Source organism: Pomacea canaliculata, linkage group LG7 (genome assembly GCF_003073045.1).
Source record: "Pomacea canaliculata isolate SZHN2017 linkage group LG7, ASM307304v1, whole genome shotgun sequence".
Taxonomy (NCBI): domain Eukaryota; kingdom Metazoa; phylum Mollusca; class Gastropoda; order Architaenioglossa; family Ampullariidae; genus Pomacea; species Pomacea canaliculata.
Genome location: NC_037596.1, coordinates 13,294,992 through 13,317,367, shown reverse-complemented (window position 1 = coordinate 13,317,367; position 22,376 = coordinate 13,294,992). Strand labels below are relative to the sequence as shown.

Below are 22,376 nucleotides of genomic sequence, written 5' to 3'. Positions count from 1 at the left end.
TCATAAAACTGATAAAAACCACAACAAATAGATATGCTATGCAGACCATTGACAATAAAAAAGAAGCTGGTGTAAAATTTCCCTGAAAATTGTGACAGTAATTGGGAACCTGTTACTCTCCAAGACAAAATATTTTATCACATCCCTGTTTACATGGGTCTTGTGAAGAAACTATACATCCAAGATTATTGGTCAATACAATTTTTTATTCACACAGACCAAGCATCAAAGAGGGAGCAATTTAGGCTCATTCTATATTTTCTATCTTAATGACAATTTAAAGTTAGTTGCAAAGGGCCAGCTAGTCTATGACCCTTCTGGACCATCTCAACCAGGTCAGTTTTATGTTTCTTTCACTTTAAATAAAATCTTTTTACTGTTTGAAAATAATGATCCTTATTTACTTTTCAGAATACTATAAAATTAGTAAGAAATTGATACAATGGCTCAAAGTGGTGACATGCCCCACTTCTGATTAAGAATTACACATATATTTTTTGTGTCATACAAAAATGAGAAGTATTTATTCAGTGCTTCAATCTCAGTGAGCTTTTTTTTTGCAATAAAATGTGCAAGAAAGCACAATGGTAGGGTAGAGTTGAGTAGCTATAATATCCACCTTGGAACCAAACCCGCTTTTCACTGCATTTGTATTTGGTTATAAATATAAAAAGAAGAAAAAGGTCAGTTTTTTTTTTAATTTTGTTGAATTATTAGATTCTATGGTGTATTGAAATGCTACAATCTGTTATCAAGCTGATTCTTATGTTTCAGCTTTTCAAGACTTTACATCACACACCAAGAAATTGCCATTGATGAAATCATGTGTCACTGGAAAGGCAGAGATTCTTTAAGGGTGTACATCAAGGATAAGCATCAAATGGAGAATTAAATTAAATCAGGTGTATAAAAGTACTTCAAGCAACTAGAAGTAATGTAAAATCACAAGTCAGCAATAAGCCATATGATGTGGTTCAGCTCCTGATGCAGCCCTTTAAGTCTTTGGGATATGTGATTCTGTATGATGATAATTACTCCTGCTGCCGGACAATACCACAAGATCTAACTTCATGCAACACAAGTCTGGTGGGGACAGTGTGGAAAAAAGCATTGGCCTGCCCAACACTTCATGAAAAATGTTCATGACACACAGACTCAGTGTCTATATCAAAAGAAACAAATAGGAACGCCTGGAATGTGTTAGGGCGAATTCCTGATATGACCTTATTCAGTATCCCATTAATGATGATCACACAGGAACAACTGCACCTGAAAGAGATGACCTGCTGTGGTAGACAGGAAGGCACTTTATGGAACCTTGCCCACAGAAATTTCACAATTTTATGACCAATAAATAGTTCAAGGCCAGAAAACAGTGTCGGACTAGTAATAGAAACATTAAAGAGGGGCAGTTGGTACCCTGAGGCGATACAGGCTGTGGGGGAACAATAGGGGGTAAAGATGTTATCTCCCTTTGGGGTAGCTGAGCCTGGGAATCGAGGCCGCTTTCGAAATGGGGGCCGCAGGCATCACTTCACGGGTACGTTAATTCGCGGGTGCTAATGGAAAGGCCCGTACACTTGGCCATGAGAACAGAGTTTGTTTACTTTACCGCCGACTGGACACCGCTGCCGAAAGGGAGAACTAGACGGAGTGTCGCGACAGTCGGAGGGTGGTGTGTCAGACCGTGGGAAGATGAGCGGTGGATAGATGATGGGTATCCCGAGTATAGCGCGATGGGGTGTAGTCCCTCTAGTCAGAGTTCGATAGCGTCAGAACTAGTTCGATGGAATTGGAAGGGGCCACGTGGCCCGGTAGTATATAAGCTAGAACCGAAGTGTGGTCGAGGCTAAGCGGTCCGGTGGCGCAACGGTTAGCGCTGTTAGCGCCTGTCACCAATACAGTGAAGGTTGGCTGCCCAGAGTTCATTTCTCGTCTCGGGCACGCTGTTCTTTCTCTGCACGTGGCATCTGTTTACAGGGCTGGCTGCTTGCCGTAATATAGCCTCAGTTGCTGACACGGCGTAAAACACCAAACACCCCCCCCCCTTTTGAACAATATTATGGTCGAGGCTTTTTCCCACGTGTTCCAGCAGAGACGTAGTCTCTGAGTGATAGTCAGTCGCAGGCAGCAGAAACATCTCCCCTGAACCAGGATAAAATACAGTATTTCAGCAGTCAGTAACATTATTTTCTTCATTAAACTTTTATTTTAATCATCAAAATGGCAACATCAACTTAAGTGTTTAATTGTTTACTCGGTTGTCTATAACAATAGAATCAAATATCTATTTGCTTCTGTGTACAAGTATAAATTTTGATACAGTGGGGTAATGCCACATTTCTTTGTTGCTCCAGTATCCAAGAATAAAAACTCAACTAAAGTAATCCTTATGACTGTAGTGATAGCATCAGTGCCCTTTCAGTAACAACCTTCAGAGGTTAGCTATATATGTTTTGATGGAGTCACATGAAAAAGCTCAATAGGAGTGTGTAAAATGCACACCAAACATGTTTCCTACACATTGCCTGAGTCAGACCAAACATAAGAAAATCTTATTTTCATCCATACATCTGTACAGAAAAGACATGACTATGAGACAGCTCATATTCGTAGGTGATCACAGTATATTCTTACCTGGCGCAGCCACGATCTGGTATGTTGGTCTGAGATGGGGAAGAAATGTCTTTTATGTATGCACCCCTATGATGTAGAATGGCAGAATTCCTTGGACGATAGGAGTTGCTATTTCCAGTGCTCCTGTAAATGAAGATACAAATGCAACTATGAATATACATGTGATGTCAGGGAATTTGAGGTCTGATGCCTTTAACTCATTCCATAAGGATAAAATGTGATGTCATTGAACACTTAGAACAGTATGTAGTGGTGGCATGAAGTATGTGTTTCAATACTTACACCTATTAACCTATAATAAAGACAACCATTATTGACACACGGCATCATAGGGCATTTTTTAAAAATAAAAAGACATTTAAGTAATGTAATTTGCAAGAAATATAGCTTTTGTGTTTTTGTACCAAGTTCAAATGAAAAATGGTAACTGCATGGAACGAAGCCCCTGTGGGACCCTGGGGTATGCTTGCCTAGCAAGCATTGTAAGAATAGGGCTCCTGCCATCCAGCCAGGCATGTCGTAAGAGGCGAGTAAGGTGGACACCTCACCCAGAGGTAAAATAGGTTGTGGTAGGGCTAACAACCCCACCATGTAAAAAAAATCATGTTACAGAAACTAAAACCAGAACTCGTCACAGATGGCGAAGGTAATGAAGCACAACAGGCGACTGGACTTATGACGGACGACAGCCAAACCCGAAAGGGAGCTGGCGCCCCGACAGTGGATTTACTGAAGCCAAGGCAAAAGTTGAGGATGGGATGCTGGAACGTCAAGACCTTGTACCAGACTGGCAGGATGCTCCAACTAGTCAAGGAGTTTGACAACTACAACTTGGACATCCTGGGAGTCAGTGAGGTCAGATGGACCGGCACGGGAAAGAGGAGACTAGCGTCAGGACATACCATCTTGTTATCAGGAAGATCAGACGGTCAGCACTCAGAAGGAGTAGCACTACTCCTCAACAAAAAAAAAAACAAACAGAAAAGGCACTGCTGGAATGAGAGCAAGATTCCATTCAAAGTACACCAAGCTGACAGTGCTAGTTTGCTATGCACCAACAGAAGCCTCCGAGGCAGAAGACAATGATGCTTTTTACAATCAGCTCCAGGAGCCTTGGAGAGTGCTTGAGCCCACGATATGTTGCTCATCATCGGCGACCTCAATGCCAAGGTGGGAAGTGACAACACCTGCAGGGAGCATGTCATGGGCAAGCATGGCATTGGTACCATCAATGACAAAGGAGAGAGACTGGCAGACTTTTGTGAAGAAAACAACCTACTGATTGGAGGCACACTCTTCCAACACAAAGACATCCCCAAGGCAGCGTGGACATCACCAGATGGGATCACAAAGAACCAGATAGACCATGTCATCATCAACTGAAGATGGAGATCACTTCAAGATGTCAGAGCCTACAGAGGAGCAGACATTGCCTGTGACCACACTCTTGTGATAGCCGCAGTTTCTCTGAAGCTACGTCGATAGCGAGGAAAACAGGCATGTCAGCAGAGAGTGGACTCTGGCAAACTGAAAAGTCCAGCCACCAAACAGGCCTTTTCTATGGACGTAAAGTTCATGGTTCCAGGCACAAGGAGACCAATAAGAGATGACCTTAGACGACTTCAATCGAGTCTTATGGGAAACAGGAGAGAAAGTACTGGGCTTCCAAGAAAAAGAAAGAAAAGTGGATCAGAGAAGAGACATGGAAGAAGATAGACGAGAGAAAGTCAGCCAAACAAAAAAATCAACAGCACTAGATCTGAACACCTGAAGGAACAACACAGACAAAGTTATACAAAACTAAACAAAGAGGTAAAGAGGATGACAAAAACTGACAAAAGAGATTACATAGAGAAATTGGCAGATGAAACTGAAATAGCAGCAAGAAAAAATGACCTGAAGACACTGTACAAAATTTAAAAAAACCCAAAAAAACAGCTAAACGGGTTTAAAAACAGTGATGTGCCAGTGAAAGACATGAATGGTAATGTAGTCGAAGGAGAGGCACAAAAACTACAGCGCTGGAGGGAGCATTTTGAGTCAGTTTTGAACAGACCAGATCCCCCTCAGCTTGCAGACATCCAGTCAGCAGTTACAGTCCTTGACATCTGCACAGACCCGCCAAGCCTGGGGGGGGGGGGGGTTGGTGTTTTACGCCGTGTCAGCAACTAAGGCTATATTACGGCAAGCAGCCAGCCCTGTAAACAGATGCCACGGGCACAGAAAGAACAGCGTGCCCGAGACGAGAAATGAACTCTGGGCAACCAACCTTCACTGTATTGGTGACAGGCACTAACCGTTGCGCCACCGGGCCGCTCCCCGCCAAGCCTGGAAGAAGTGACAGCAGCAGTCAAGACAATGAAGAGCGGCAAAGCACCAGGGGCAGATGGAATAACAGCAGAGATGTTGAAAGCAGATGTGAATGTGACAGCTCCAAAGCTGACTGAAATTTTCAGGCAAGTTTGGGAATCAGGACAGCTCCCTGATGCATGGAAGACAGGGGTCATCTTCAAATTACCCAAGAAAGGAGATCTTGGAGATTGCAATAATTGGAGGGATATAGCACTTCTCTCCCTCACCAGCAAGGTCATCAGCAAGATTGTTTTGTCAAGACTGACAGCAACCCTTGAGAAAGACCTCTGACCACAGAAAGCAGGATTTTGCCCAGGGTGATCCTGCTCTGAACACATCTTCATTCTGCAACAGATTCTGGAGAAGAGCAATGAGTGGAACACACCGCTGTACATCGATTTCATCAACCTGGAGAAGGCTTTTGATGGCATTCACCAAGAGTCCTTATGGAAGATCCTGAGGCATTATGGAGTTTATGCAAAACTTGTTCAGGTCGTTGCAATGCTGTACAGTGATTTCAAATCCAGGTTGTCTGTGACGCGGAGCTCATCAGTACTGGGGTGAAGCAGGGCTGCATTCTGTTGCCGTTAAACTTCATCCTGGCCACGGACTGAATCATGGAGACTTCCACCAACAGTGAGAGGAGAGGGATCAGATGAACCACAACTATGACAGCAACAACAATGCTGGAAGACTTGGACTTTGCTGATGACATTGCCCTGCTGTCACAACGCCACCAAGACATGCAGGAAAAAACAAATGCCTTCTCAGAAACAGCTGGAAACCTTGGCTTGAAGGTCAGCGCAAAGAAAACAAAAAGTATGAGAGTGAACGCCAGACAGCATCAAACTAAATGGAGAAGAGACTGAGGAAGTTGACAGTTTTACCCAGCTTGGGTCCAAAATGTCAAACACCGGGGATGCGGAGGTGGAGATTTGAGCCTGACTGGCAAAAGCCAGCCAGGCCTTCGCCTCACTCAGGAGCACATGGAAGGCAAAAAACATCAGTCAGAAGATCAAGCTGAGAATCTTCAAGTCAAATGTGATCAGCACCCTCCTTTACGGATCAGAATCAAGGAAGATGACCAAAACCATCAGTAACAAGCTTGATGTCTTCCAAAACAGATGCCTCAGGCGCATACTTAACATCTTTTGGCCAAACACCATCACCAACGAAGAACTCCACTGAAGAACTGAAACCGAGTCCATCAACAAAGGAGTTGGCGATGGATTGGACATGTGCTCCGCCAGCAGACAGCAGACCTCTCCAGAGTCGCCCTACGATGGACTCCAGACGGCCGAAGAAAACGAGGCCGCCCAAAGGAAACTTGGAGAAGAACAGTGGAAAGAGAGATGAAATGAAAGGGCTGGACATGGGGTCACCTAAAGCGGGTTTCAGCTGATTGACATCGGTGGAGACTCTTGTTGAGGCCTTATGTGCAACCTGATGCACGAAGAGGAATAGATAGATTATTCCTCCTCAACCCAACTTATGACTGACAGCTAATGCTCTATTAATAATCTTTTGCAAATTTAAGTACATTTTAAAATAGACTACTTCTGTTCAGCTGCTTATCCTATGATATGATTTTCTGCAGAAATCACTGACACCAACACCAAACTATTTGCATTTTCATGCAGATATAAATCAATACAAATTTACCATGCTGCAATACTCATGTTTGCTATATAGCTTTGGCTAATAAAATAAAAATATATAAATGTTTATGCCCCTAGAGCAAAAATGCTGACAGAAATCAGTTTACTGAATTATATACCTACCTGTTGTTTGGGCTGTTATTTTCTCCTTCCCTTTCATGCAGCTCTATATTTAATGGCTGTTCTGTACAGTCCTCACTGCTTTCAGGACTAGCAGAACATAAAATGAGTACATTTTGAAAGAGACTCCTTATCATCTGTCATTTTGACCCAAACCATATTGCTCCAGTGATAGATAACATACTGTCACAGCACCAAAAGTTAAACCCATCCAAATTGAAAAGATGAAACAATAACCCATCACAGGAGTTGCTATTAACCAATAACATCATATACCATCAACAGAGCTACGAGTTGTTCGAAGTTCAGCTACCATTGTCCTAAGCAAAAATGGCTGCTCAGATATACAATGTCATAGCACATAATGTAATTTTCCTTTAAATCCTTTTTTTTGGTTTCGGTTTTGGGTTAAAAAAAAAACTTTTATCATCATTCTTCGGTTTGAAGGTTTCTATTAAATGTATCTGCAGGCGGTTGGTTACAATCTCACAATGTCGCATAAACACTGTTTAGTCATAAACCATCTTTTTCTAAAAAGCCTTTCTCATTATTATTCTTTAGTTTTGACATTCTTGTTAAATGTACATGCAGACGTTGAGATAATATGAAAGAAATGTTCTCCGCTGGCCTCTATTTATATAAGGGCATTATATACCTACCTGTTCTTGCTGGTTTCTGAGACGAGCTGAGCTGAAAGCATGTTTAGGCTGTTATTTTCTCCTTCCCTTTCATCCAGCTCTGTATTTAATGGCTGTTCTGTATAGTCCTTACTGCTGTCAGGACTATCAGAACAAAATAAAACAGTAAAATGAAAATAAAATAAGAAACTCAATCAAAACTCAAGCCAGGCTTATGAAAGTTTAGATACATAAAGGTAAATGAGAGTTGGTTTGAAATGAGGCAAGCTTGATTCACTGGCCTCAAAGAAAACTGCAGACAAACTGTGCCTTCCACTTGTTCACGGAAAAAAGTTATTTTGACTGGGCAGACAATCTAGGAGTTAGATAAGCATGGACATCATTAAAGTGCTTAAGAAATATCTCACAAAATCAAGAGTACTGCTCTGCTCATTTCTGAGCTTTTTTTTATTTGTGCACCTAGTTCATGGTGTCATCTGTTTTCTGCTGTACAGACTGTTGGTTGACTTGTAATCTATTGCGTTCTAAATCTGAGAAGTTAGAAATCTTTTCTTCTTTTTTTTTCTCCCTTTCGCTAACAGCTGCACACACCTGAGTGTTTGTGTCTATATTCTTAGCGAAACCAAGATTAAAGACCCAAACTTTCACTGTCTAGGAGAGAACAGATTTCATCAGGCAGAGGGAGTTGAGGGTACTAGTCCAGCCAGATGGAAGTGTTTAGTGAAGAAATGACCGCTAAGGTCACTAGCACTGCGGGTGCTCCCCACCTCCCTCCCTAGGATCAAACCATTCTTTCTTGCCACAAGCAAAAGTTTAGAATTTAAGCAGTAAGACACTTAAAATTAGGAATAAGCATAGTAACATTCATTTTTGCACCAGGTGCATCAAGCGTGTTAAGCAAATTATTCCCCTCAAGGCACTAAAAGCAGAAGTGAAAAAAAAAAGAAAAAAAAAAGAAAAGGCTAAATAGCCTAATGGCTAAATGTTCTATCAAAATGCTTAACTGGAGAAAGTCAGTGGTACAGTACCTACACAAGCCCAAACCACCAAACAAAACTGGGTTTTGGTAACATTTATTAGAGAGAAGATTCAACTGCATGTTAAATGTACCATACCCTAGATGGAGAATTGGGTTCCATGTTGGAGGTAACATAAGCTAGACATGGTTTATCTCTGTATGTTTACCACACCTCGATCCCATAGGCTTTGAGAGTAGCGTTACCAAGCGTGAGATTAAACTGCTGATATATTTAACAAAAGTAGCACTGGCATTAGCTTGTGACAAATTAATGGTTTAAAAAAGAAAATTTCAGTAGAAAAGTGTAAGTAGATTGACCTAAAATTTATGAAATCACTAAAGGCACCAACCAGGTATTGCCATAACATTTGCAAGAAATAAAATTTTAGGAAGTGAGGTCATGATCTCTTCCAAGATTTTAGACAGGAATTCTTATATTCAAAGGTTTGTTGTGTGTATCACAGGAATGGAAAGAATTAGTTATTCAGATTTGTGGACAAGGTTTTTTTGCTATAACAATTTGCGTACCTGTCCAGTCATCTGAAAATAATTAAAAATAATTTTTAGAACAGCTTGTTTTAAAATTTGAACTTACTTGTTAGGTGTTTTAAGACACAGATGACCTGAAACAAATAATCTGAATATAACCTATATGTGAAAACTACCTTTAAAAATGTAACGATCATTATCATTATTAGCCAAGTTTTTTCTTGTCACAGAAATGTTTTATATTTCTCTAAATTCAGTAACTCAATCAAAACTGCCCTAGTCATTCATACAGGCAACCCATTTCCTTTACACAAAGATGACATTCTTATAGATTTGGAAGCTCTTTTTGGGTTTCGAGTTGTTCACATGTATTAGAGAGTATAAATCTTGTCTCTTTCTTAGTGGTCTATAAGTGTTTGACAGGGGACAAAATTTTACCAAAATTCTTCCAAAAATGAATGCTGATGCCAAGGATCCAAAGCAGCAAGAAGAATCCACCTAAAGAATCAACAAAAATCAAAATATGACCACTTTCTGTGGGGATAAAATAAAATTAGTCTTCAAGAATACTAGAGGTCAAGAAAACAGAAAAATATAAAAATCATAACAGTACATAGGGTGACTAAAATGATACAAACTTCTTTTTCCTGGATGTAATGGATTTCTTAAAAGATTTTATGAAATAACTAGAGCAAGCTACAGTATTAGTAGATTCTACATCTACTGTATTCTCAGGATTTATTCTGTGTGCATGCAGTTGTCTTTATTACTATTATTTAAATTTGCCACAATAAAGGCAGTAGGTCCATTTACCTTTGTTTGTTTGTGTTTAATGCTGTGCCAACAACTAGGGCTATATCACAACAACAAAAGTAATCTTAACTTTAAAAGTTTAGGAACAAAACCTCCCTAGTGATATAACCATAACATTCTTTAAAAAGTCAACACAAGAAGTAAACAAAATATAAAAGAGTGGGTAAAGCATAAAAAGGAGTGGTGAAGCCTAAAAAGGCCACCAACAAACCAAAAATCAAAAGAAAACAATTATCAGGAAATAAAATTTCTTAAATTTGATGGTAAAGTCCTATCCTCCTTAAAAATGTAAAGACGGCTGCCAATGGGACGGACCTGAACAAAGAAAACAATTTTCTGTCAAAAAACTGCTGACGGATAGTCTGGAGCTCAGGACAAACAATCATAATATGTACCACACTAAAACGTCCCCTACACCATGGACAAATGGGTGGTGGTTCATCTCGTAAGAGGTGTCCTTGCATGGCATAGGTGTGTCCTAACTTTAATCTAGCAAGGACCATCTCCTCCCACCTCACAGGATGGCAAGAAGGTAGGCGGTCAGAAAGACAGGGAAGAGTGGCATATAACTTTTTTTGGCCCAGTGTTCCAGTGGAATTGCCATAGGGTCTGAATGCAGGTCGAGAAGAAAGGTTTACAGTGAGTTGGCTGCAATACAGATTGGATGAAATGGAAAGTACACAGCATTTCTGACATTCTGACAGTGTCAGGATGAGAGATGTTGTATATGAACAGATTCTTGAAGAAACTGGTGCAAGCTGGGCAGGTGGGAGATGGAGACCAAATAGATTAACAGCTCGCACAACAGAGGTACTAGCACTACCTGTGTGCCCTATATTGCAATACTAACCTGGTGACGGCATACTGGAGCCAGTTGAAGCCATATCAGGATTGGAAGTCCTTCCAAGTCTATTTAACTCTGAAGAAAAGAAAATAAGGAGAAAGCATTAACTGCAAAGACAAACATTCAGAGGGAGTTGGGCGAAAAGGTAGGCAGTTGAGGAGTGATGTATGTTCTGGCTAGCACACAAAACAAACAAAAGACTTTAAAACCTAACGCCTGTTTATATCTTATGATATCTGCGATCTTTTGTGCAAATAAGTCAGTTATCATTTTTTAAAGTGATGAGAAGTTTTGAAATATATCTTTAAATACTGAGGACACTAAAATAGATTGTCCATTTGGGATAAATAAAGTTTTATCTTATCTAAATTTCAGGTGTGACCAATGGTTAATCAGACACAGAACTTTCATTGCCTGTTTAACCATCCTCCCACATTTACACAAAGTTCAACTATGGCACAAAATTAGCAACTGCCACCTTCAAACACTTTAAAAAAAAAAAAAAAAATCGCATCAGTTTCTCCAGTTTTCACATGCTGGCTATTCACAGTCTTGTCAACTTGCTCACAGTGTTCAAGTTGAATGCTTAGAGAGAAGCCAATGATAACCAACAGACTGGGGCACAACCTGTCTATTCTATTTATGTTTGGTCTCAGAAGACAGGCCTTTTGGATTTCACAAATATATTCTTGTAGTATTTGTAATCTTGAAAGAAAGAAATGGTGAGATTTTAGCAGAAAATGAATATTTGCACAAAAAAGAAATAAAGAGACAGAAATCTTAAAAGTAGAGCATGGTTAGGAATGAGTTTGCAGTTCTGATTAAAATCCCACGCAAAACCACACCCCTTTTCATCAAAAGCTGATAGGAATATTCTATTTCTGGGAACATCAATTTTGTGTTCCATTAAAATACATTGTTCAGAAGCATTCTTATTTTTTCCATGGCATGATGTTTCCCAAAGACTGAAAGGGTTTAAAAAAATCAAAAAAGCGAAATTCAATCAGCAAGGATCAGGCGAATTTATCAGAAAACTTAACAATTTTCCCTCCCACCAATTTTAACACAGAGAATGATTTCTTTCCTGCATTTTCCAGATAACACCATTGCTGAAAAATAAGCTTACGAAAACATGTCATGAAGAAATTTTTTTTCCAAAGGCAGAATTTCAGTGAAAGGACTGGTTGCCAAACCTCCTAATGAAATAATTCTATGCAAAAAATATTTGAATATGCCTACTATGCAAAGCAAATTTTCATATCCTAAAATGAGATTAACAATGAGAGAAAGGGAGGTTGTAGCTAGCAATTGAAAGGGGACAACCCTATCTTTCCCTTTACAAACTGTGAGCAGCGTTCTCCTCCCCCTTTCACTCATTCTTTCATGCTGGCACACATCAAGGCTCATCTGTCATCACATTATTTCCCCTTGACTCATGTCAGACTTACATCCTCTTCTGGTGCCATAAAAATGAGTTAGCCCCAGCAAAAGGAAGGAGACAGAGTGCAGCAAGGGAATGAGTGTAACTGCTTTACTTTTGCCTACACTGAGGCCACACATGTTGATTATAAGCCTTGACTCAAATGAAGTGGCAGTTTGATGGTGGACAACAAAATCACAGCTGTAATCACAGTGGGACAAGTTACCCCAGCTACTATTAAAATAAACAGAACTTTCTCAAGGGTGGCAATTGAATAGCTCAAGGTTGTTGACTGAAAATCAATAGGATGCTTAGGATCTAACATGCACATTGAAATCTTACCTTTTGCAGTCCATGAACAAATGCAATGAACACCTGCTTTGCGGATCTGAAGGCAAAAATTTCCAGGCTGCAATTCTGGTATCAAAATCAAAATGCCCTTATTTTCAAGAATTTCACAGATGTACCCTCTAGCCGCGTTGCAGATGTAGTTGTTTGTCTTGTCTGACCATTTACATCCAGTAACAGTTTCTGTCCAACACACATATTTAACAAAAGCATACAATAGCTCTGCTGATACATAGAATAGCAATTTGTAAGCATATGGCAGACTTTTAAAATGAAAAGATGAGCTCAACCTCAATGTGGCGAAAGACCGGTTATTACAGGAAGGCGTGTTTGCTGCTGACCAGCAGTTATTTTAAAGTTTTAACTAGAATTATTGACTATTATGGAAAAAGAACTGCTGCTTTCAGAACTGGAATAAATTCTTGATAGCTCCGTGCTTTGAAATTTATTTCTTACGAGGTATCATGACTGAATCAAAAAAATATTTATTTTGGTTGAAAGAAAGTTTCCATTCTTCAATCTTTCGATTATTTAACTAAGGGTATATGCAAACAAATGTATGTCTTGTGTACACTTTCACATGTTAACATGAAACAAATAAGCATTACCACAGTAGCTAAGATAGAACAGGCAGAATCGGTTAAAGAAAAAAAAAAACAACCAAACCTAAACTTGCAAGTGACTGTCATTATTATAATATGGCATTATGCAATTTGATATTGTTGAGCATTACAACAAGGGGAAATACTTCTGTTGTGTCTTATCTTATTCATTAAGTCTCATTCTCAACAAGGAAAGTGAAATCTGTTATTTGCAGGGGGTGGGGTTATGTCTTCAAATGTGAAGTTTCTTGTGCTGACTTTCTGGCAGATGTGCTGCTGAAAGACAAATTTTGGGGTTGTGTGATTATCACTTTTCCTTGCCTCTGCTTCTTAGCTATTGCTGCTCTCCAAGAAGCCTCAGAGGAATAGTAGTCCTGCTATCTGATGCTCATGATGGATCACAAACATTGCCGGTGGAATGCACCGGATGTTTTACAGAAGGTCTCAGGGACATCTATCTATCTAAACCTCTTCGAGCATCAGGTTGCACATAAGGCCTCAACCAGAGTCCGCCACCGATGTCGGTCGGCTGAAACTTGCTCTAGGTGACCCCATGACCAGCCCTTTCATCTCCCTTTCCACTGTTCTTCTCAAAGTTTCCTTTGGGCGGCCTTGTTTTCTTCGGCCATCGTAGGGCGACTCTGGAGAGGTCTGCTGTCTGCTGGCAGAGCACATGTCCAATTCATCGCCAACGCCTTCGTTGAACCTGCGTGGTGATGGACTCGGTTTCAGTTCTTAGGTGGAGTTCTTTGTTGTTAGCCCTACCACAGCCTAAGTTACTTCTAGGTGAGGTGTCCACCTTAGTCGCCTCTTACGACATGCCTGGCTGGATGGCAGGACCCAATTCTTACAATGCTCACTAGGCAAGCATACCCCGGGGTCCCACAGGGGTCTCAGGGACATAATGTAGTCTAAATGACCCACTGTGAGGCTTTGAAGTTTGCTGGTGATGGAAGATTTGAATAAAGCCCAAGCCCACTTCACTTCTCTCTCCAGACCAGTCCAGGGCATATCCTGCACCACGGGCCACCAGAGGCTCTTGGTCTGAGAGATGGACCATTAAGTGCACCAGCATTAATGTTTAGCCTGGCCAGTTCCTAACTATGAGTGCTGATCACCTTTGACGTTTGTCCATATCAACAAGGTTTAACATGCTATTGTTAGGAGTGATGATATCATCTTCATAAGGCGTGACTATCCCTCAAGAAGGCTCTTAAGCCAATTTAACATCCAGCAACAGTTGTTTTGTCAAGATCAACAGTCCAACAAAACATCCGTGCAAGTTGCCTACATGCAGACTTGAGGGTGCATTTGCCAGTGATCTCACACCTGTCATTGTCATTGAGCATCTCGTCCATCACAGAAAATGCAGATCTAATCGCACTCCTTGGCAGGCATCTTTCCAATGGTTCATTGAACCTTGGTGATAATCAGGTTGTAGGTTTAGCTTTCTTCTTGTTACATGTTTCTTCTTGTTCACCCCAAGTGGAGCTTAGGGCCAAGGTTCAGCTTTGGACAGACCTTTTCCAAGCTTCTGGGAGATGACTAGATTATGTACTGAGCAAGTTTTCTCATCAGTAAAATTCAAGAGGTTTCAAACCCAAGGAAAGTTGCAGATTACAGCCTTACCTGTCCACTAAAAATATCTGATGCTTTACAAAGCAGTAGGAAAAAAAAATGATGAGTAGTCATTGGACTAATCTATAGGCATTCTGAGAATTATCATCATTATTTTTATTTTATGTCTAGCTAAATTATTACTAAAATAAACACAGTCTGATATGAAAACTAGAGTCTGCACATCAGATTATGATTCAATTCCTGTTTCGGTGTATAACTACAAGAAAAACTTACAAAGATATATGTGTACTCATAACTAGAGCCCTGGCTTTACGTATAAGGTGTATTTTAAAGCATTTGCTTTTGTGTTTTTGGTATTTTGCAACAAAAACATCAAAAATTGGAATGCACTAGAGAGAAGACGCTTATTCATTAATACTTTTCTTTCACAACAAACTGAATCCTCCATCATCCATGTTAAAATCACAGCCAAAGAGACATATCACTTCAAGCTTGCAGACACACAAACAGGCATTTACTGCAATTTGTAGTTACCTTGTGATTTATTTGTAGGAATGAAGAAGATCCTAAAACTCTGCTGGTATGCAATTTCAGGAATCAATATTTGTATTTGATGTGAACTATACTGAAAACACATTTCTGCAGTACCTGAAAAAAGACCAAAACGTTTAAGCATTTTATGTAGCACAAGGCAACTTTTAAAACAGTTAATAAATTGCAGTTTATGTGATTTTTATCTGATTTAGATGGTAAGTAGACTGGCTGTCCTTGCCAGCCTATCCACATCTCCCAAAAACCGCACTTAACTTAAAATTAAAGTGAAAGTATTACAGTACTTTAGCCTGACCACTGCTTGTTAATCTTAATTAACTCTTTATGGTCGTCTCCCTTGGTTTTGATTTGTTTTAAAACCTCAAATCTTACCCACTGTAAAATTCAGCTTGGTTTGTTTGTTTTTAACACTGTGCCAGCAACTAAGGGTATGTCACAGCAACAAAAAAGTAATCTTAACTTTAAAAGTTTAGGGACAATACCCCCCCCTCCCCGCAGCAACAGGGCCACCATTTGGGACTTTGGCGCCATCTGTAAAAATAAGACAGAATCCAGGATAGTCGGAAAGAACTTCCTGAAAACGTTGAAGAAAAATGAGGTTGCTGGTGTCCCCTTTTTTTAAAGGCTTTAAGATTGAGACAAATCTCTGGAACAGGAAGGTCCAAGAGGGCTGGTAGTAGAGGGAGAGGCTCTACCTGTTGAATATCTACTCCGGCAGCTTGTGGGTGAGGTGCAACATGGAGTGACAATGGCTTTTGCTCCTTGGTACAAATGCCATACAGGGAAGCGTGCTGAGGTCCAAAAACAGCACAGTACGCAGGATTTCCTGTGTGAGCTTTTAAACGACAGAGTTTCAGACAATGAAGAGAAAGCGGAGGCTCACCAGCTTCTGCATACAAACTTTGTACAGGAGTGGTGCGGATGGCACCAAAACAGATGCGGAGCCATTGATGGTAAATCTATCTAATACTCTTCGTGCATCAGGTTGCACATAAGGCCTCAACCAGAGTCCGCCACCGATGTTGATCAGCTTGATCTTCTGACTGACGTTTTTTGCCTTCCATGTGCTCCTGAGTGATGCGAGGGCCTCGCTGGCTTTCGCCAGTCGGGCTCAAATCTCCACCTCCGCATCCCCGGTGTTTGACATTTTGGACACAAGATAGGTGAATCTGTCAACTTCCTCAATCTCTTCTCCATTTAGTTTGATGCTGTCTCGCGTTCACTCTCATACTTTTTGTTTTCTTTGCACTGACCTTCAAGCCAAGGTTTCCAGCTGTTTCTGAGAAGGCATTTGTTTTTTCCTGCATGTCTTGGTGGCGATGCGACAACAAGGCAATGTCATTAGCAAAGTCCAAGTCTTCCAGCGTTGTTGTTGCTGTCATAGTCATGGTCCATCTGATCCCTCTCCTCTCACTGTCGGTGGAAGTCTTCATGCTCCAGTCCATGACCAGGATGAAGAGGAATGGCGACAGAATGCAGCCCTGCTAAACCCCAGTACTGACGTTGAAGGGGTCTGTGAGCTCCAAGTCACAGACAACCTGGGATTTGAAATCGCTGTACAGCATTGCAACTATCTGAACAAGTTTTGCAGGGACTCCGTAATGTCTCAGGATCTTCCATAAGGACTCTAGGTGAATGCTGTAAAAAGCCTTCTCCAGGTCGACGAAATTGATGTGCAGCAGTCTGTTCCACTCGTTGCTCTGCTCCACGATCTGTTGCAGAATGAAAATATGTTCAGAGCAAAATCCTGCTTGCTGTGGTCGGAGGTCTTTCTCAAGGGTTGCTGTCAGTCTTGACAAAACAATCTTGCTGAAGACCTTGCTGTTGAGGGAGAGAAGTGTTATGCCCCTCCAATTATTGCAGTCTCCAAGATCTCCTTTCTTGGGTAATTTGAAGATGAGCCCTGTCTTCCACGCAGCCGGGAGCTGTCCTGATTCACAAACTTGCCTGAAGTTTTCAGTCAGCATGGGAGCTGTCACATTTACATCTGCTTTCAACATCTCTGCTGTTATTCCATCTGCCCCTGATGCTTTGCCGCTCTTCATTGCCTTATTTGCTTCTGTCACTTCTTCCAGGCTTGGCGGGTCTGTGCAGATGTCAAGGTTTGATGGTGAATAGGATCAAGAATTTTTAGGTAGGACTCTTGAGCAGAGCCATAGATGATGGATCCATAGTCTAGCTTGGAGTGGTCCAGGGCACGATACCGACGAAGCAGGACTGTGCAGTCCGCCCCCCAGCTGACATGACCACTTATTCTAAGAATGTCCAAGCAGGGCTTCTGCTAAGGATAAACTCTTTAGGGTCCCAGGGACCACTTCTTCAGATTTTTAAGGGGTCCCTGTTCTTCGGCCAAATTTGAATGGGACCCCATTGACGAAAATTGAAGGGGTCCTCCGAACTTTTAATGCGTACTGTACGCAATTTTTTGCGTAAGCAGAAGCCCTGTCCAAGGCTTTCTGACGAGAAAGGCCTAAAGATTTGATACGGAAGAAAAAAAGACAGTTTATGGTCAAAGATGATCCCAAGGAACTTTACTTCCTGGACCACTTTGAGTACCATGCCATTAACAGAAATGGATGGGTTTAGAAAATACCTCACAGTTTGCAAAAGTGGATGCATACTGACTTCGAGAAAATTTGAAGCCATTTTCTGTCACCCACCTTTGTACAGCTTTTACGCACAGGTGAAGCCAGCATTCGAGGCATGGAAGGGATTGACCTCGAATGTACAGAAACCAAAGTCATCTACATATAATGAGGCCTCCAAACCTGGACAGACAGATTTCAAGATTAAATCTATTTTGAAAAAAGTTGGAGAAAGAATGCGGCCTTGAGGGATGCCCATTTCCTGTTCCTGAGAATCAGACAGGATAGACCCCACTCGAACTTGGAAGAGGTGATGAGAAAGAAAATTCTTGATGAAAAGTGGCATACGACCAGGAAGCCAAGGGAATGAAGGTCCACCTTGCTTCCAGGTAGAGTTATACACCTTCTTCAAATCAAAAGGACACCTCTAAAACATGCTCTTTGCCGACAAACGCATCCCTGACAAAAGTTTCAAAACAGACCAAATGGTGCTGCAGCATTTTCTGAAGCCACGCTGCAGGTTGGAGAGGAGACATTGAGACTCAAGATGAGCCGGGCATTCACCATGTGTTCTAGAATTTTGCACAGATAACTAGTAAGAGCGATAGGATGGTAAGAGTTGGGATCAGAAGGATCCTTACCAGGCTTTGGGATGGGCAGCACAAGAGTGAAACAGCCGGACACCCAAATAAAGTTAAAGATTTCTAAAAGGACGATAAGTCACCAGTTGATAAGAAATGTCGTTTGTGCCCAGTGCAGAGTCTTTGCACTTCTGAAGGGCCTGCTGCAGTTGAGAGAGGTGTAGATTGTGTTTTTTGAGTTATTGGAAAAAAATTCAGCCAGAAGATTCCTGAACAGACTTCAAGCGCTGGAAATTTGGAGAGTAGTGAGCTCAGAGAAAGAACAGCGTGCCCGAGACAAGAAATGAACTCTGGGCAGCCAACCTTCACTGTATTGGTGACAGGCACTAACCGATGCTCCAAAGGACCGCTCTGTGATCCCCTGGGGTGCCAGTTCATGTAAAGCTTGATGTCAAGCTCCGACATCCTGGCAAGGTCAGGGGGGGGGGGGGGATTGGTGTTTTACGCCGTGCCAGCAACTGAGGCTATATTACGGCAAGCAGCCAGCCCTGTAAACAGATGCCATGTGCAGAGAAAGAACAACGTGCCCGAGACGAGAAATGAACTCTGGGCAGCCAAACTTCACTGTATTGGTGACAGGCGTTAACGGTTGGGTAACCGGACCGCTCCTGGCAAGGTCAGGCCAATGAATGACCTCCTCAAAGAGTTCACAGATCAATGTTGGGTTACTTTTATGGGTCGGTCGGAAAGATGTTTTCTGTCCCATTGGCGCAGGGCCTCAGAAGCTTTCTGATTTGCCCACTGGATGAGAAATTGTCTAGAGCGCAGAAGTTTGGCAGCTGTTGCAAAAGGGGAGAGGGACGAGAGCGGTTGGGCAGAGAAGTTTGTGGATATATTTTAAAACCTTTTACTATTGCAATAGGGGAGACGGATGAGAGCGGTTGGGCTGGTTCTGCACCCTCCACCACAAGAAAATGGGCCAGGGCCCTTCAACATTTTTCCTCATGCAATCTCTAACCTCATCTTCACTATCCAAAGATTCCTCCTCTCTTCCACGTTTTCCCAGGTCTGTTTTTTCTTTTTTTTTCTTTTTGCCATAATGGAATGAATATGATTCATTCCTTATGCTCCCCACCCACCGTGGAGTCCAACAAGGGGATGTGACCGAGTGGTACCACTTCAGGCATTTCCAGTAGGGTCGCACCAGGGATACATAAGGAATATACTCTGGCCTTCCAAGTACGAAGACCAGATTAACTTCCGTCGCAGCCTTCTAGCAAAACTAGGGCAATACACGACCAGCCAGTTGATTGGTGTGGGCCACACCAACCTCCTGTCTAGGAGAAGTCTGGGCCAAAGAGGTGTGTTGATATGATGGGCCGCAATCTATCAGGAACTTCAACCTCCAGGATCCCTTGCTTGGTTGATATGGGTTGCCCTTCATGGAAAAATGCAGGGGGCCTAGAGTAGGCCACAGAGAAAACAAATGACATCAAAAGAAGATATGATGGGAAACAAGAAGACAGGAGAAAAACCAGCTTAGACAGAACATAGGAAGGATAAAACTGTAGAACGACAGGGAGATGTTTGATTAGAACAACAACACAGATGAAACAGCCAGGTAAAGGAGAACAAAGAAAAACATAAGAAAAAAAGGGGTGGGCCAGCTTAGTCACCCAGCCAGAGAAAGGCTGGGTGTTCACCCCTAGCGTGAAAAGCAGGGCCCATGGGGGCTAAAATTGCGATTTTACACTAAAATTTAGTTTATTACTATACAACATAATGTTGTAGTGTGGCAGTAGCAATTTTGAGAAGCCTCCATATTGCATAAAACCATTATGTATGGAAGGTAAATAAAAGTATGATCAGTGACTGCCACCCAGCGAAGACAGAGAATGATGGGTGTTATATGTTCAGATCTAAACGATCTGCAGATAAGAACAGCAGCAATAAAAAGGATAAAAAAGGCAAAATAAAAGGATAAGTAATGTGTTTAAAAATGTGATGTCCTATAAAAGATCCCTATAAACCAAAGGCTGTAAATAAACCAAAACATTAAATGTGATGGCAAAGCCCTAAACAAGCTGCTGGTGGAGTGGATTTAAGCAGCCAGATGTAGAAAATTGCTGGCAGACAGTGTGGATCTTAGGATAAGTAATTATAAGGTGTTCCTTACTCCCAGCAGAGACAATCCAAGAAGTAGTTTGACATAGAATAAAGAGAAGTACACATGTCAGCAGCAACAGTCTCATCCTTTTCGCCTGGTACAAAATCATCTTCTTTGCTTTTTTACTCTGAAAATCCTGAAAGGAGTATAAAAAAAAATTAGCAAATAGTCGTAAAAAAAAAAGCCTTAAAGATTTTAAAAGTATTTCGAGAACGGGCGAAGGTGACTACTGGAACAGGTTCACTAAGGATGAAAATGGTTCGAAGTAGATGTTTTCCTTATTTAATAAATCATAAGATTCGAGAGTTATCGGACAACTTGATGACTGCTGAGGTAATAGCTTTAGTTAAGAAAGGCTTGATCATGGCAATTATATACCAGTTATTTTAACTTGTATTTGTGCGTAAAATTCTAGTTAGAAATGTAGTCTGTGATAGAGTTGTGCTTGTCAGTTCGTTTTAATACACTTAGAGACGATTGCAAATGCAAAACGCAACAACAATAAACTTTCATTACACATAATGCGAAGTATAAATTTCTTTGTGTGGAGATTAGTTTAGTAAAAGCCTGAAAAATTATGTCGTTGAGTGAACTAAACCAACCATACCTCTGCACATGCAGCATGGGCCAAAGCGAGTGCGAGTGATGCAAACAGCATAACAGGAAGTGGCCAAGGGTTTTACAAAAACATTCACGGGCTTCCACCGCGAAACAAATTTTTCAAGGGCGGGAGATCACTCTAATCTCGAAAATGTCAGACTCTAAAGTGAAAGCCAAATTGAAAAATAAAACGTCTATGGATTAATAGTGACAGTCGCTGCAAATCAGACGTTGCTCTTGTCAAAATTTCGAACAACGGACTGCAACTAAAGAAGCAGCGGAAAGGTGTGGTGAGGACGGTGTGTGCCCAATCGTCGGCAGAACGATCAATGCATGAGGTAAATAAACTGTTTTAAGTTTTTTTGCATGTAAACAACCACAAAAGTAATGCATAAAAATAGTTTTTTTGGATAGGTGGAATCAATTTGGAAAATAAAGTATCGTTCTGGCTGACACAGGTTGCAATTTGTTATTTTCAGGCAATGAAGAAATGCTCCGCGTGTGATAAACAATGTCCACAATATAAAGCGGCCCTGTACAAAATGAAGTCCACAACCTCAGATTGCAGAGTGGATTGATGCAATCCTAAATTATGTTTGGGTTGCATAATCATGATATGTTTCAATAACATGTTACTCTCCGCTCTTGTTATTTAGTTCCTCTTTGTTTTCTGTATTTGAATTTATTCTTTGTTAGTACTGTTGTGTATTCTTTTATAGTTCATATGTTATTTGTTTTCCTGTTCCTCGCATTTTGTCCATGTTTGGTTCTTGTTCTTAAGAGCTAAGAGCAAGCTCCTTAGGAGGGTATGTGCTTTACAAATTTTGCATTTATCATTATTAATCCAAGTTTCAATGGCGTTGAACACATCAGTTACTAAAAAATATTTAAACGCCCTGTTAATTGATCATTCTTCTCTATTTATAGCAGTATCATGAATCATGGCAGTTTTTAAACAACATTAATAGTTCTTAAATATTTATGTAATTTTTATTTTACTTTATATATTATTGTAATTAGTTGGAACTTACTAGCTGTAGTTCTTTTTTGTGTTGATTCATTAAACTTTTCAGTCTTAAGTCCTCATAGCTGAATGTGTATTAGATCATGTCACTATTAGTCAGCATTCATGTATCGGTTGATGAATTGAGTGCAACCTGTATGTCTGTTATGCTGCATGGTACCAACATTCTAACATGTTAAAATGCACATATTTTTTGAGGGAATAAAAAAAGAAAGTGCAAGAATCCTAAATTCTTGTCTTGAAAAAGGAGTTGACGAACGGGATATCTATAAAATTTTTTTTTTTGCAATCATTAAAAGTAAATTCTGCTGTACACTATGTATTGGTTTTCATTCTAGTCAGCAGCA

General features: G+C 40.9%; 1 protein-coding gene across 1 annotated transcript; it reads right to left on the bottom strand.

Moving 5' to 3' along the window:
• Positions 1-1,972: 1,972 nt before the first annotated feature.
• Positions 1,973-21,106, bottom strand: LOC112569284. Its single transcript, XM_025247026.1, has 11 exons — positions 21,013-21,106; positions 20,415-20,541; positions 15,055-15,168; positions 12,332-12,520; positions 10,576-10,644; positions 9,351-9,410; positions 9,019-9,046; positions 7,427-7,549; positions 6,771-6,857; positions 2,638-2,760; positions 1,973-2,145 (listed from the first exon to the last, which is right to left on the bottom strand). Exons 1-11 carry the CDS (start codon positions 21,061-21,063, stop codon positions 2,118-2,120), a joined length of 999 nt encoding a protein of 332 aa, XP_025102811.1. The 5' UTR covers positions 21,064-21,106; the 3' UTR covers positions 1,973-2,117.
• Positions 21,107-22,376: the final 1,270 nt, after the last annotated feature.